Genomic DNA, 16,947 nt, shown 5'->3' with positions numbered 1-16,947 from the left:
GACAAAAACAAGATCTGTCCTTTTCAAAGCCAACACACTGGAGTACATACTTACTTAAACTATTAACTAAAGATATGTAGAGAGAGAGAAAGCAAGAGAGGGTCATGTGAGAACTCCTTACAAAGTGTGGTGGGTGATTTATGACCTGTATAAAATGGTTAGAAATAAGTTGTTGAACACAAACTTTGCAAGAAATATGAATTCGGAGATGAATTATAGGAGTTCACTAATTTATCAATGACAGGGATGAAAGGAGAACATGAACACAGAATGAAAGCAAGGAGTTATAGAGCATATAAGCATTAAAAAAAAGTGTCAGATGAAATAATTAATGCATTTTAGAAATAATCAAGAGTCTTGGGTACCCAGATTGATTTTCACACAATTTTATCTATATACATGTTTATTTACATAGAACAATCTAAAGAAATTGAATGAGAACAGTTTAGAAAGGGCCAGGTTTTATTAAAAAGGCAAACTCTGTGTTCATCTTGAATTAGTTAAATTAACAATTATGCCAAAGTGTTTTTGAGGTGTTTATCTGTAGGATTTGCAAACAATTTTTGCTCTTTATAGGTTGGTAAATGTGCATACAGTAGGATCACTGAATATATATTTTTCAAATATTTATTATATTTCAAATAATAATCAAACGTTACAGATGACTACAACATTTTGATTATAAAATTTAGAGAGCTAAATACTTGATTATAAAAAGTTATTTTATTTACTTCATTTTATATCATTACATATATTATATAAATTTATATCGTATTTTCTACATGGCAAATCCTCAGATACAGTCTGTTTTTCTTCTTAATAATAACAAAATTAGAGCATGAATAGCAAAATATATATGTGATACATACCAGAAAATTGATAGCAGATACTGTGATTTGCCTGTTTCCAAATGCTGGAGAATAGAAAAAGAATATGTCATGCAGATACTCATAGTTTGGATTGTCAAACATATAGACATAATTCAGTCAGTATTTATTGCGTATAATTATTCTATAATCAGTAGAACTGTCTAGTATGTAATTCACCTTTTGGGATGATACTTTTGCAATCTAAAGCGTTGACGTTTTTTTCCACATGTACTTTTTTTTTTAGTATCATAATGATATTTAAATTACAAATGGAATATATTACTAATTTGTATTATTAAACACCTTGAAGGCAGATTTAGTATTTGTCCCATTTAAAAAGCACACTTAAGTATGGCTAAGCATATAATGGCACACAAAATAACTCTCATTTTTAATGTTTAACAATAAAAAGAAAAATGCTGATTACAGTCATTTGTTTTATATATTGGTAACAGAATTATAAGTATTTTATATTTTTATTATACAAAATACATGATGTATTACTTGTCTTACCTTAAAATAAAGAAAAATATAGGTTAAGTTCCAAAGGGCAGATAAAGAGTAATGTAGAAAGCACCATTCAAAGCAATGTTCTAAAGGCAGGGTTGTTCATGGTGGAAACGTTGGAATATTCAATAATAATAAAAATAGAATATTTGATAAACTTATCATCATGTTTATTAAGTTTCATTCCTATCTTCTTGTTTTGTGTATGTGAGCATGTAAATTGTATTTATGTAAACACATTTACATCTACATATAAAAATATTATCCCTCATTTTAAAACGTGCATTTTTCACCTAACAATATGTTTAAAGGTTTTTCAACATTACTAAACACTCATTGTCATAACTGTAATTGAATCTTCATAATAATGCATGACACGGCTAGCTCTTAAAACATTAATTATAGAATGACTGAAAAGTTCACTTTAATTTTATGTGTGATAAATAATACTGCTTTGAACATCTTTATGTATAAATCTTTTACTAAATTCTGTTTTTCTGGGGTAGAAATTTAAAAGTACATTTTGGTTAAAGGTTATATAAGTATTTTTCATAGATAAATATTCATAGAATATGTATACAAACCACATGTACATGAATTGGAAGTTTTGTTTTTGTGAAGTTTGTATATCTAATAGTAAAATAAAATATATTAACAGAGAATATTTGAGAAATAGAGAAAAGTGGTAAGGGCAAATAAAATGGACAAAAATCTCATCAACCATAGAAAGTCAGTGAATATTACAATTTTCCCCCTTGACATATTCATATATGTTATATATTTTTATAATATTTGATATAACAATTGTATAACTTTTCTCTTAACATAATGTTACACCACTTTTGCCATATAATTAAACATTCTGCTCTTGACAAATCACAATTGGTTGATATGCATCTGCATCAGCCATAATTATTTTATTTATACCTACTATTCAATGTAATTTTACTCATTCAACTATAGTTATCAAGAATTCGCATGACCGGCACTGAACTGTGTGCTTGTGATAAACTACAGGAAAAGATGAAGGCAATCTTAATTGAACTTATATTCTGACCTGGAAAAGTACTAATCACATGATAACAAATGGAAGTTTGCAAGATCGATAAGTGCTACTATACAGACCTATGTAGTATTTAATAAAATAACCAAAAAGGATATTTTGTAATATGGGAGATCACGGAGGATTCTTCTAAGTACACAATTAAGCTTTGATTTATAAAAATGGATAGGCATTAATATAAAGAAGAGAGAGTTCAGAGCACATTAGTCAGAGGACAGTAAACATACGCCTTATTCTTATTTTTAAATGAAAATGAAAAATGATGTGATAATAAAAAGTATCAAGTGAAGAGTCTAATATTTTTCATATTTATTTCCAAAAAAAGTTATAGGTAGTGTAAAAAGAAATAAACTTTCTCTTTACAATAGTCATTATAACACTTATTATTTAATAATATTTTATAATTTCTATAATGTTTCACATTCAGATAGGTAAAAATAACCTAATAGGCCATTATTCTTTGATTATGTTGAGAGTAGACATTTATATATTAAGATTTTTGAACCTATACATTCTGATATGGGGATATTAAAATATTCCTGCCATTGGGCAGTTTTACAATTTTGATAACGTATTTCATTTATTTGTATTTAAATATTATTCAAGAAGTTGGAAAATAAATTTCCTAGTAGAATATGTGTTGGAAATATGCATACAACATGTTTTTCAATTAAGTTAGCTTTTATGTATTAATGTACAGATGCTATTAACTTTATAAGGCCAAATTTGATGAGAATAGATTGTGGTGATAATTGTGATAAAAGTCAAACACTGTTACCAAGGAGAATTAAGAAAGAAATTGGAAAAAGACCGGTTGGCATAGAGCACAAAGAACAGTAGTGTCAACTATGACAACAAAAACAACAGAAAACCAGAAAAAATAATAATCATGGCCATAATGTAAGAAACAATATCCGAAATTAAAGACTTCATTATGTATGCTGAAGGGACATATCTTATATAAAGTGAAAATAAAGAACATGTGATTAAAGATTAAACAGGTAAAATCAAAAAATCCAATATCTTTTCTTTTTCTAATTTTGAGGGTAAAATGAGGGAAACTATGTTGTAAGCATGCATAATTTAATGAAAATTTTCAATAGGAACAACATAAAAATTGGATCAATTTTCTGTTTTGCAACCTTAAGCAGATGGATTTAATGCAGCAAAGTAAGATATATTAAAACAAAAATTAAAGGAATTACTGATTTATGTGAATTGTTTCATTTCATCTTCCTTAAATATGATTATTTATTAAGATTATAAGTGCTTTGCTGAAAATAGCTTTAATATGTACTATTTTCTTTTTTGTTACCTTGTCATAGTTGCTCTATAATTATTATTATATCTTTTACTGTTAAAATAATGTAGGAAGTGCTTTTAAATATCACCTCATTTTGTTTTAAAATGTTTCGTGTGCTTATATTATATTTTTAAGGTTTATTTTATCTCATCTAAAGATAATGTTGTTTGTGCTATTTCTACTTTGTGAGTACAGAATTGAATTTTTATGATGTAATATATAATCAATTTGTAAAATTAAAATAAATCTATTAATTATAATCAAAGTGTTGAAAAGGGAAAATATTCTATCAAAGTCTTAGAAACTAATAAGAAATGAAAGGGAAGGTCTTTTGCCCCACAAATATAGAAAAGGGTGAAATTTTACAAAAAAGAAACAATGAATGGCATAAGCATGGAACAAATTAGAGGGAGTCTCTGGGTCCTGTTATTTGTCAAAAATGTGTATTAGGTATCCTAAGCCCATATAACTAACACTTTAAGAAATAGGAGGCTCTACTATCTGGGTCAAAACTCAAGATAAAGGTGATATGCTTATTTTTGTGAAGGGGATCTCCATGATAATGTCTATGCAGAATTTATGTGTCTGACTGACTGTGGATTGGCTAACCTCTTGCACAGTTTACTGCTATCTGTAGCTACGTTATAGATTCTTTTCCACTTATTTGCTGAGTAAATTTGGAAAATCTGCCTATATTTTCTGAAGTTTAGCTATTCATCTGTAAAGTTGGGATACAAACAGTATAATTTTCATGTGGATTCAATGAGAGAAAATGTGCCAACTGCTTAGCATTTTACCTAATAGGAAGCCTTAACAAAAGTTAATTTATAGTTTCTCTGTTAAAGGAAAAAGCAACTTATTCTGTCATATACTGTTTTAGAAGTCATATTTTTATTTAACATGATTTAACTAAAGCATAATGGCTATAGCTCATGTATATTACAACCATGTTAAGTGTGGACTTCCTAGGCAAGATATTCATTTTCCACTTGTCATCAGTATTAAAATGCTATAATACATTTTCACAGAATTTGAGTCCTACTTATATCTTATGCATTTAAAGATCTTGAGCATAGTGAAATTATCTTTTCATGGCATCATTTTTCTAGCCTTCAATAGGGAATATTAAAGCCACAAAATAATGTTTTAAATTAAAAATATATAGCAAATTTACAGTTATTAACATTCAGTTTTCAATAAATGTTTTACATATATTAACAAAATTAATTACTATTATTATTTTGTACCCAATATGGAAATGAAGAATTTTGCAGAGGCATATCTTATTAACATAGTCTGGAGCAATACATCTATGTGTTAAGGTTATAAAGATAATAAGTACATCTTATAAAATATTTGAAAAATTAGAAGATACAGGAAATTTTCACTTTCAATATTCAGAGTTAATTGTTACTATTAAGACCAGCTGAAGTTTTAATCACTGAAATCAATGACTTCACTTTCCAGACTGAACTAGATTTGTTGATTATAGTGAAGGCCCTGAACATTGTAACTCTATATTACAACTTCAGCCAAGAAATTAAGGAAGTTTAAGTGATTTTCTAAAATTAAAAATAAAGTTTGATTATACCATTTATTTCCATTTATTTTAAACTTTGTAAACACCAGAAATAGCCTGCAAAAATAATTGTCAAATAAATGAGAAACCATTTAATTATTGAGTTTTACATTTTGTGCCTTATGTGCTACAGTAAAAACTGAGGAGAGAAAAGTCCACATTGAAGGAAGAAATGAAATTCCTTGATGAGGGCAACCTTTTTTCTTGAAGGTTAAGAACCAAAGAATTAGGTTTCATCCAGTGTACATTCAACCAAATTGTTCATCTGAGTCAAGAGCCAAGATACTTTAGTAAATTAAATCATAAACAGAAACTATTATGTAACAGAAAAATTGTCCCCTATTTTTGGTTGAATTATATTTAAAAGAATAATTAAATGTTTATCATTTACTTTTAAAATACCTGATAGCTGATTAGCATATGATTGTATAATTATATAATAATTTTCTTTTTAATTGTTGCTTTTTTATTTTATTAGCTGTTTTTTTAGAGGTTTACAACCTACTAATGTTTTTGGTGGTTCATGTAGAAACAAAATAAATAAAAATATATGGGTCAAATTGGTCTTTTAGGCCTACATAAACATTTAAAGAAATATGAAAGCAATTTTAAAACAAATTGTTTCATTTTTTACTTATTCCTTTATGCTCTGCTCTTCATATTATGTATGTCATTTAGAATAGAGTTTTTAGGTTGGTCCTTTAGTACAGGGTTAGTTAAGAAGAAACCCTACATACATGGTGGTGTATACAGTGGATGATTAATGTAGTAGGCAATCCAAGAAGTAAATCCCCAGTAAAAGGCACAACTCTGCAAGCAAAACAAAACAATATAAAAGTTAGGAAAAATATGTAATATGTATTTCAATTGTGACATAAACATTTATATTATATGCATGTCACAATTTGAAACCACCCCATACATTTATATTAGACACTGCAGCATTTATACATAAAATGGTACAAATTGTCTAAGCTAAATAAATGGAATATTTCTTTGCACAATATAATAGTGAGAGAGAAGCCAGGTAGGGGATAGTTTGGCAGGCAGAGAGGGAGGGTCTCAGGAGAGGGCCAACACCTGTGGACTATGTGCCTGCACTGCCCCTGTTATGCAGTTAGCAGGAGAAAATATGGTCAAGAAGTTCCTGTTATACCAAGATGTTTGCTCAGAAGGGACTTTCCATCCACCCACAGAGGCACAGACAAGGACCGGGGGTGTCCTAAAATGATCCTGACCACATTATAATGCTATTAGCATTGTGCTTTAACCCTCCCCACTCCATGGGTTTCTCTTAGGCACTCATGAGTAATAACCAAGATGGAGTAGCTATAGCCAACCCTAGGCATGCAGGCATGCACAGATGCAACACTCCTGGGGGGAATTTTACCCCTCCCCTTAGGGTGGACCCCACAAAAGACTTCCTTGCCTTTGCCACATAAAAGACTGAGGACTCAGCCCCATTTCTTACAACCCTATTCTGGTCCCCTGTTGCTGCTGAGAGCATTTCTATTGCTTAATAAATGCTACTCTGCCTTATGCACTCTCCAGTGTCCATGTTCCTTATTCTTCCTAGTCATGGGACAAGAACTCGGACCTCACTAAACTAAGGAATAAGGAGACAGCAAGATTTTGTGGGATTGCTTGGGATCATGGGCAGGGTGAATAAGAGAAGACTTCTTTACTTCCATTTCCAAGAGCTCTTGGTTCTCTTTATTATATGAAACCAAACAAAGCACTGGACCTCTGTCAGCTAGTTAAGAGTGAACAGCATGGCTGTTGCTCCTACAAGACTCAGAGGACAAGCTTACTGATGAGGACTTTGTCAAAACTTCTTCATCCATGGGTTTTGGCAATGTTCATTCTGTTCTAATCCAGTTTCCTTTCATGAAGCTCTAGCTGTTGTGTGGGACTTAGAAGGATGTCCTGGGGCAACTGAAGGTGTCTGACCGAAGCTACATTTTGGTGTTACGCAAAGGTCCTTGGACTAGTTCCAGTCCCTGACAGCCCATTATGGTGTTGGATAAAGATTTCCAGTATTTTCTATCACATTTTCTTTCTTTTAAGACTATGATGGTTGTTCTCCCTTCTTTATATTCAATGTTATGTATGTTTTTTGCAAGCAGGAGAGATAATATTATTGGGAAAATTGAGTAGCTTGCTTACTCATCAGAAGTGTAACCCAGAACAATGTCACTTTTACCTGTTCTTAGAACAAGGGATATATGAAGATTTAGAGAGTTTCCTTTCTCCTGTCAAGGAGACCGACTGGCACCGTACAGGAGGCTATTTCTCCCTGAGTGACTATTTTCCTCTCCATTTAGGCTGCTTCTTTTTTTCCATGAGAGATGTCAGCAATGCTCAGTAAGCACAGAAGTGTACACTATGCGAGAAATCAATTTTCTTATTCTAGGAGGCTTATTTGAGGGATGCACACCAAGCCCCAAACTCCTCTCTTTCAAACCTCTGTATGAAAAGGATTTGGACATAAAGTTACAGGCTAACATTCCAAACTTTGTCAAGGTGCCTGATAAGGCAAGGATTTGTTTCTGTGGATCCAGGGGAGCCCTAATTCCCTGGCTACTAGCACACAGAATTAGCCAAGCCAACCCCTACATTTTCAAAGACACCTATTCTTACTCCAAGAATAACAACTCCTGGGCAGGAAGAAGGGACTAGTTTTGGAGGTCGGTCACTTTCATTTCCTTGAATGCTATGATCTGGCTCTGTCCATTACCTATCAGTCAACGGATGCTCCTTAAAGATTTAAGGACACCCACCTCCAGTAATGTTTCTTGCCCCAATTCAATTACTTCAATGTATTTTCCAAGTTTTAAGTGGGAAGCTTTGGGTCTGAAGCCCAAAAGAAGAAATAGATCTGAGGGACCCCAAAGGTAGTCAACACTGGAGAGCTAGGGTGCAGCATAGGTAAGTGTGACTATTCCTACCTTCCAGCCCTCATGGTCTGTTGTTGGAGGTCACACTTGCATCCACAGGTGATGCCTATATAGGTTGCTGGAACCCAGAGGATACAAGGAGGAGGAGAGGAGAAAGGAGATGCCTTTTCTCTCTCTGTCCCACTCCAAGTTCACCCTAAAAGTGGAAGACAGACTAAGGAATGCCTTTTCTCCCCTCTCTTTCCATATGTGTAACAATCCATCGTCAACCTGCACTCCCCTTAATAGCAACCTGGATCATTGGGACTCCTTTTACCCTCAGACTCTAATGTTCACTCTGGGCAAGTCCCAACATCACTCATTTATAGAGGCCTTCCAGAATTTAACCCAGGTATTTAAACTGTTCTAAAAGAACGATATGCTACTCTTAAATCAAACTCTGATGACTGCTGAGAAACAGACAGCCTTGCAAGCAGTAAAGAAATTTGAATATGAGCTTCGTACTCATATAATATCAGAGACAGGAGAGGGCCTTAACCGGTTGGAAAGACAGCAATATCATTGAAGGACCCTAAATAGGATCCTAATGATAATACGGGAGAATGGAGGAATAAGCACTTTCAAATGTGCATACTTGAGGGCTTACCAAAGACTAGAATTAGGACCTTATGAGAATCCCTCTGCCTTTCTGGAACTACACCCTCTCACAGCCTGAAAAAGCCAGAGCAGTTATCTCCCTGTTCCTCCTAATGGTAGTTAGGGTTAACACTCCAGAGTGGGGAATGAGAGAGGAGGTAGATAGGGGCTGATTTGGCAGATAGAGATGGAGGGTCTTGCAAGAGGGACAATGCCTACAAGAACACACCTGTACCACCCATGTTATGTAGCTGGCAGGAGGAAATGTGGTTGAGAACTTCCCCCTATACCAAGATGCTTACTCAGAAGAAACTCTCCAGCACAGGTGCACCCGTGCAGGTGCAGACAAGAACCAAGATGCATACTAAATTGATCCTGATCCTGAACTCATAGTGCCATTAGCATTGTGGCTTAACCTTCCCCCCTCTGCAGGTTTTCGTTTGGCACTCATGGGTAATAGCCAAGATGGAGTATCTATGGCCAACCCCAGGCATGTGCCGATGCAATAACCCCAGGGGGAAATTTAACCCTCCCCTTAGGGTGTAAGCCACAGAAGACTTCCTTGTCTTTGCCACATAAAAGACCCAGAATTCAGCCCCATTTCTGGCAACCCTCTTCAGGTACCCTTTAGCTGCTGAGAGCTTTTCTGTTGTTTAATAAATCCCACTCTGCCCTAACCACTGTCTGGTGACCATGTGTCTTATTCTCCTTGGTTGTGAGACAAGAACTTGGACCTCACTAAACTAAGGCATAAGGAGATGGTAATAGCAGCATTTTACAAATACTATTTTGATATCACTAAGAAAATGCATTTCTTTGCTCCACTTGTACTAATATTAATGGATATTTGTGATATATGTCAAGTTAACAGAATATTTTAGAAAAATTTGATAAGAATTATTTTGTCTAGCAAGTAGTAAATATAAATGAATTACTAAAAATAAAACATAAATTATCAGTTGCATAAGATACACTATAATTTTTCCAACAATTAGTTCATTTATAAAATAAATTATTTGATAATTGATAGTAACACATGTTGATTGACTGGAACGGAAATGACTCGGATTTAGGAGTCGTAGTCTATAATGGTGATCTTGAACTGATTTGATTAATTGTACCATTTTCTATAAAAAAAAAAAAAAAAGCAGGCCTAAATGACTTCTGAGGTCTCAGAATTTCAGAGTTTACTGCTTTATTGCAATGATAACAATAGAATGGCTCTTCTGTTGTAATATTACAAAGCAGATATTTGACAAAAACCAGGAAGTTTTTTTGTACAGACAAACTTTTTTCTGAAAATAGATTTTAAATTGAAAAACAAAATTTAACTTAAATTGAAAATTGAGTTTCAACATGTTGCCTAATGTACTTTTCCATGTCCGTATTTTACATTTTTTCTCATGTTTTGGTAGTTATTTGATAGTTGATAACAGTTGCATTCACAATTTCTAGAAGAGCAAAGACACTAGCATCATATTGACAACTGCCACAATAATGGAATATAGTATCACCATTTTCATCCCACACAGATGTATATTTGTAGGAACATTCATATATGATATTCTTCACTTCGAGTGGCACTCAAAGAATCTGAATTCAATGCTTAGTATTACCAAAATTAAAAGATTCCTAGGAGTATCTAGTTTATCTTGTAATATGAGGTAATGACAAATCTTTCTTTAGTGTTTAATTTGAATTAAATATATCATGAAAAAATGACATTTTAGGAAAGGAATGTTTAAGACATGCTTATACAATTAAACATGAAAATCTAAGTTTTGGAGGGAAACAATGATTAAATATTTTGCAAAGTTTCCAACATATAAAATGTCTCAATCATTATTAAAAATACAAAGCATCCTCACCGTTATCAAATTTTTCAAAGGTGTGTGTCCTGCAGAAACTTTGTGAACAAATAAGGTTTCCAAAAGGTATCGGATGTAGTGTATACAATGACAGAAACAAGCCAAGCTGGAAAAAAAAATAAAACATAATCATGAAAATCCTTTTGAAATTCTGGCTTGTCTCATGCATGGTACATTTTAAATATTTTTTAGTTTAATATTCTAGCTATTAGGAAACATTGTTTCTGGTAGCTAAAACACAAATGCTTGCTTTAATATTTTATTTTCAATATTTTCAAAATTTAGCAATAAAAATAGCTGTTATAAGAGTCTCCATAAATTTACTTCTGACGACACTAGAAATATTTTATAATACCAGTCATAAACTGTTATGCTCACACCTGTCCCCGGAGTAGGTATAAATATAATAATTGCAAATATGTTCATATCAAACTGCCTCGACTGACACAGACAATTTACAAGTTTTAAAAATATCCAAAGCCTACTTGGAATGCATTTGACATTTTATAATATTCAGAATAACTTTTTAATTGTTTGGTTGTCCTTTAGCAAGCACTAAGATTGAGAAAGTTTAAATTGCATTTTCTGTGCAGTAATAATGTAGCTTTGTGCTTTGTTTTTATTTTGTTTTTTCCTACCTAATATTGTAATATTTTGTCTCTTCGTGTGTTTGTTTGTGTTGTACTCTAAGTTACCACTTCTTCTTATCATTTTTATATAATTATTATCTTAAAAGTAAATGTAAAATGTGATTGATTTACAGCGGTGTATTTTTCTGAATATATTATAAAGAGTGTATTTTTCATTAAAATTTGTACCTATTTTGTTATACATAAAAATGTGAAATCTCAAAACTTTGGTTGCTGTTAAAGAAATCAATACGGATCAAAGATGACATACTTTTTGTGTGTTGTTTGTTTTTGTTTTTAGAGACAGGATCTTGCTATGTTGTTCAGGCTGCAGTGCAGTGGCATGATCATGGCTTAAACTCTCAGGCTCCAGCAATCCTCCCACCTCAGCTTCCTGAGTAACTAGACTATAGGCCCATGCCACCATGCTTGGCTAATTTTTTTTGTATTTTTTTGTAGAAACGGGTTAAACCTTGTTGACCAGGCTAGTCTCAAACTCCTGGGCTCAAGTAATCAACATGCCTGGGGCTCCCAACAGGCTGGGATTACAGGCATGAGACACCACATCCAACTGATGACATACTTTAACCAGTAAAGGTTGAGCATAAAAATCAGCATATCATTTACTCTATATAATAATACAATCAGACATTGAGTTTATTTATAAATTTGGGAGTTGATTTTAGTGGAAATGATTTCTGGTATGAGTAGGGGGAATTTAGGAAAAACAAATAATAAACACTAACTTGGTTAAGTCAGCATCAAATTTATCATTATTCATAAATTGATAAAAACAAAAGTTTTCACCTATTATGTAACATAAATGTTTTATGTGGTGGTGATACCTATAAGTATAATGGTAGAGAAATTCTGAAAAAGGTGAGAGAACAAGCAATGTGAATATCTGGGGGAAGAGCTTTCTAGAAAGTCAGACAAACAAAAGCAAAAGTCCAGATACAAGAAGCTGCCTTGTGAGTACGAGTACACAGAGTAGGTAAGGAAATTGTTATCTCTACTCATTTTATTGTTCTTTTGTAGAAGTAGTTACAAAAACCCTTGAATAGTAATTTTGTTTTGTTTTATAAAAAAGCAGCAATGTAGCAGAGCCCTAAGTGAGAAATTTTGGTTCAAGCTATGATCTGTCTAAGTTCGTACATTCACTTATTTTACATTATACCATGAGAGCATAGAAACCCCATAGAATGTACAGCTAGAAACTTAGTTTATATATATGCCACCATGCACATCACTGCATGGTGATGCACCAAGTTTGATTTTCTTTCAAAATATTATTATTCTATTTAATTATGTTTAACTTCCAAACACTGATTATTTTCTGTTGATTGCTAAATTAACTGTAAAACCATAAATAGGTGTGAATCCGATTCTTTTTCCGAACCAAAATATTGATAACATCTTATTTATTTTAAATCAAGTAAGGTTCAGGATATGAGGGCACAGCACAGAAAAGCACAGCTTCAACTTTACAAACAGCAAAGGAGGCATGGCACTACACCAGGTTTCTGGTTTCTGTTGAATAAGACAAGGAAATGTTCAGGTAACAGATTCATAAGATACTTGATGCGGATACAGTTCCTACAGGAGATATGCCTTTAGTCCCAGTGTGTGGAGGTTTCTAAGAGATCTGAAGAACTTTGTGGTGGTTGGGTCACATATAGAAATCTGTCTTCTATCTGAACTTAGCAGAAAATTATTTTGACATTATAATATGATTCAAAGCAATTTTGGAGAAAACATTTTAATGTGTTTCAACTGGACATGGCATTTAAGAATTCATCTTAAAACAACATCATCCTGAATATTAGGTAACAGAAGCCCTGTGGTTATTTTCTAAATCCCTGCTAGATACCTAAATTTCAAAAGTAGTTTGTGTATCAGCTGTGGAATTACTTTATATAAACTTTGCATATTTGTTATTTGGGAACAATGTGGCACAAATACATTCATCACTGAGATACTACCAAGCATGCTGTATTTGTGTTTAAGAATAGTAAGGCTGGTGCAGTGGTGAATGCCTATAATCCCAGCACTTTGGGAGACTGAATCTGGAGGATCCCTTGAGCCCAGGAGCTCAAGAACAGGCTGGGCAACATAATGAGACTTCATCTCTAAAACTTTTTTTTTTTTTTAAAAAAAACATTAGCTGGTTGTGACAGTGTACACTTATAGTCTCAGTTACTTGGGGGGCTGAGGTGGGAAGATGGCTTGAACCCTGAAGAGTGAGGCTGAAGTGAGCCATAATTGAACCACTACACTCTAGCCTGGGCTACAGAGCAAGATCCTGTCTCAAAAAAATAATAATAATAAATGGCAAATATGAGTCAATTCCTTTGAGAATGATACTAAGAGACCATCCTATACATGGTCTCTTTTAGAAATAATTGGTCATTCCTTTCACTTAAGAAAATGTGAAGAGGTACCTTTCGCCATAACTGTAAGTTTATTGAGGCCTCCCCAGCCTTGCGGAACTGTGAGTCAATTAAATCTTTTTTTTTCTTTATAAATTACTCAGTCTTGGGTATTTCGTCATAGCAACATGAGAACAAACTAACACAGTAGCCAATCAGGACAAGAAAGGAGGTCCGTGTGGCTGAAGGACTGTAATTAAAGGTAGGCAAAACTTGATTTGAAGTAAGAAAGTTAGGATGAAATTAGTTCTCTTTTAGCATCCATATGACCTAAATACTTACAATTTGCTTCTTAATTCACTTGGAGTTTATTTAATGCGTAAAATTTGTTCAGGTCTTTTTTTTTTTTTCCCAACAAATTTCCCTTCCCACATCCCACTATGGCATCCTGAATAAATATTCTCTTTTGGTTTAATTTGGCATTTATTTCTTATAGAGAGAGAGATTTTCACAATATGCTAAACACCACAATTATATAGAATACTTTGTTTATTGCCTTACTCTTTTTTGGTCATACTTCAAAATGGTATTTAATTTTGGATTTTGACTTATAAAAAGTAACTTGTGGCCGGGTGTGGTGGCTCATGCCTGTAATCCCAGCACTTTGGGAGGCCGAGGCGGACGGATCACGAGGTGAGGTCAGGAGATCGATACAACCCTGGCTAACACGGTGAAACCCCGTTTCTACTAAAAATACAAAAAAAAAAAAAAAAAAAGAAAAGAAAGAAAGAAAGAAAAAGAAAAAAATAGCTGGGTGTAGTGGTGGGCGCCTCTAGTCCTAGCTACTCAGGAGGCTGAGGTAGGAGAATGGCGTGAACGCGGGAGGCGGAGCTTGTGCTTGCAGTAAGCCGAGATCACGCCACTGCACTCCAGCCTGGGTGACAGAGCGAAACTCCGTCTCAAAAAATAATACTACTAATAAAATAAAATAAATAAAAAGTAACGTGTAAACTTTTTTCTTCCTGTCCATTAGTTAGGTCATTATTTATTTCCTATGCAACATTGCCAAATAAATAAATGTATTTTTAGGGAAGCATTTATATTTTATATCCTATACATGGTCTCTCGATTTTATAATTGTAAACTTCTTTTAATTATATTTCTGAATTTCCCAATTTCTCTTGACAGCTGTGATCATTATTAACATAAAGTACCTCTATTTAAAGGTATATCTAATAGTTTCTAGTTTACAAATCTGGAATCTGCTGTACATACACTATTTGTGGTTATCTAAAATATATTTCCATAAAATTGTATCCACTTTAATCGCATTTACTAACAATCTTTACTAATATTTTACCTGCTTACTAGTTCATCCCCTCCTTAACGTGTATGTTATATGGGTGTGTGTGTGTGTGTGTGTGTGTGTGTGTGTGTGTGTCACTTACTGTACCACCGGGTGGCGTAATCTTCTAGCACTCTCTTTTCCATCATATATACATGGAATCCTCAAATAAAAGAGGAGGTATATTAGCAGAGGTCCTGTGTATTCAGCCAAAAATACCTGAAGATAAAACATGATTTAGATTAAACAATAAAAATAGATGTTTTTAAGGTTCATTTGTGTCTATGAGTATTGGCCTATTGCATAAATTGGTGAAATAGGTGAATTATTTTTTAACTAGATTAGTGATATTGCAAATAACGACTTCCTTGGAAGAACCACGGGGAGAAAGCCTAATACATGTATAGTTAATTTAGAATAAAAATAAATATTGAACCTAATAAACTGGTTTATTTCTTCAGTTATAGTAAAAAGGAGATTTTATTTTAATAAACAAACCATTATTAATGTATTTTTCTGTGTGTTTCCCAGTCCAATACACACTTAATCTTCTGTATAAACTGTCCCTGTCAATAAATTGAATGAGCTAAAGTATCTTTTTTCTTTTTCTCTTTCTTTTCTTCACTACCTTACCTTCCATGGGCCTGTCAGCTTGAATTCATTGATTTGACTCTACTTTGAATGGAAACAATTCAGTCTTCTCTATTAGCAATTTTATACTTTAATTCTAATTAGTCTAGTTGTGTGGTTAAAAGATTTAACTTTTGAGTGCTTGAGCTGAGTGGGGGTAACCGTATTTGTACTATAGAGAGACACTAACAATATTTGGAAAGGTAATTGAAAACAAGACCAAGTGATTGCAAAATATTAATTGGCTAACTGGTCTAAATTTGGTAAATGTTTGATTTTTTAGTGCTAAAATCATGTTAAATTTCCTCTGAAGTATTTAGACAGAGTAGGGAAAGTAATTTACTTTGGAGTGTTCAAAGAGGAAAAAAAAATACAACTTAACAATAATAAAGTTGACTGCCATTAACTATTTTGTCTTCATCTGCTACCACTTTTTTAAGAAAAAATTTAATTCTGCACCTTTACTCAAAAATGCAGTTAGCTGTGCACATTGGTTAGAAATCATGTTCACATCTCTGTTGAGAAGATTGTTGGAATGAATAATATATATGCATGGTTTCATATATATTCACATACATATATGTGTGTAATTATTTAAAGGTTATATATATATATGTAATTACACACAAATACATAAATAATAATTTACACGTGGAGTTTTCTTCAGTTACAATTCTGCCTTTTAGAAATATATATATTTTCTCATGTGCCAAGAAAGATTTGTGTGAGAGAAGTAAAAACAATGCAACTTCTGATCAATTCATTATAAAAAGCAATCTGATAGGAGAGACTGTAGTAATTTATGGCTTACAAAATGCCTCATTATTCAGATATAAAGAAAATGTTTGCCACTTGTGAATGTGTAATGACAGAATGCCAAAACTCTGGAATAATGAAGAGGGTAATTATTTTAGTACAATAAAAATTATAAAATAATTATTTCAACAGCAACTGATCTAGTGAAGTCAAATTTGAGCAAATTCTCTAAGAATACATCAGGAATATAAAATGTTGTGAACAATAGTTAACATGGACCAAGTATCACTCTTTATTAACTTAATAAAAATGCTAACACAGATCTGAAGTTTCTTTGGATGAGAGGAAATTAAACCATAATCTTATCTCAATCATCCCTCAAAAATAATTCAGGAGAGCCTACTAGTATATAAAATATGTTTTAGAAGAATTAATATTTTATAAAGAATATTTTTCTGCTAGAATATGGAGAGTTATGAATAATATGTCCTGAAAG

The 16,947-nt window shown here is 32.8% G+C and overlaps 1 protein-coding gene across 6 annotated transcripts in view; it reads right to left on the bottom strand.

Moving 5' to 3' along the window:
- The window catches only part of TECRL (trans-2,3-enoyl-CoA reductase like), a 135,661-nt gene that overhangs the window by 34,315 nt on the left and 84,399 nt on the right, over positions 1–16,947 (bottom strand). For all 6 annotated transcript variants that reach the window (XM_065545135.2, XM_065545133.2, XM_065545134.2 and 3 more), the window contains exons 5-8: positions 15,169–15,284; positions 10,723–10,828; positions 6,059–6,131; positions 870–913 (exon numbers count right to left, since the gene is read on the bottom strand). In XM_065545135.2, coding sequence (XP_065401207.1) covers positions 870–913; positions 6,059–6,131; positions 10,723–10,828; positions 15,169–15,284 — 339 coding nt within the window. The remainder of the gene's footprint in view (positions 1–869; positions 914–6,058; positions 6,132–10,722; positions 10,829–15,168; positions 15,285–16,947) is intronic.

The sequence above is a fragment of the Macaca fascicularis genome, chromosome 5, assembly GCF_037993035.2.
Source record: "Macaca fascicularis isolate 582-1 chromosome 5, T2T-MFA8v1.1".
In the NCBI taxonomy this organism is placed as follows: Eukaryota; Metazoa; Chordata; class Mammalia; order Primates; family Cercopithecidae; genus Macaca; species Macaca fascicularis.
The sequence above is the reverse complement of the archived record's forward strand: the minus strand, read 5'-3'. Positions and strand labels throughout refer to the sequence as shown.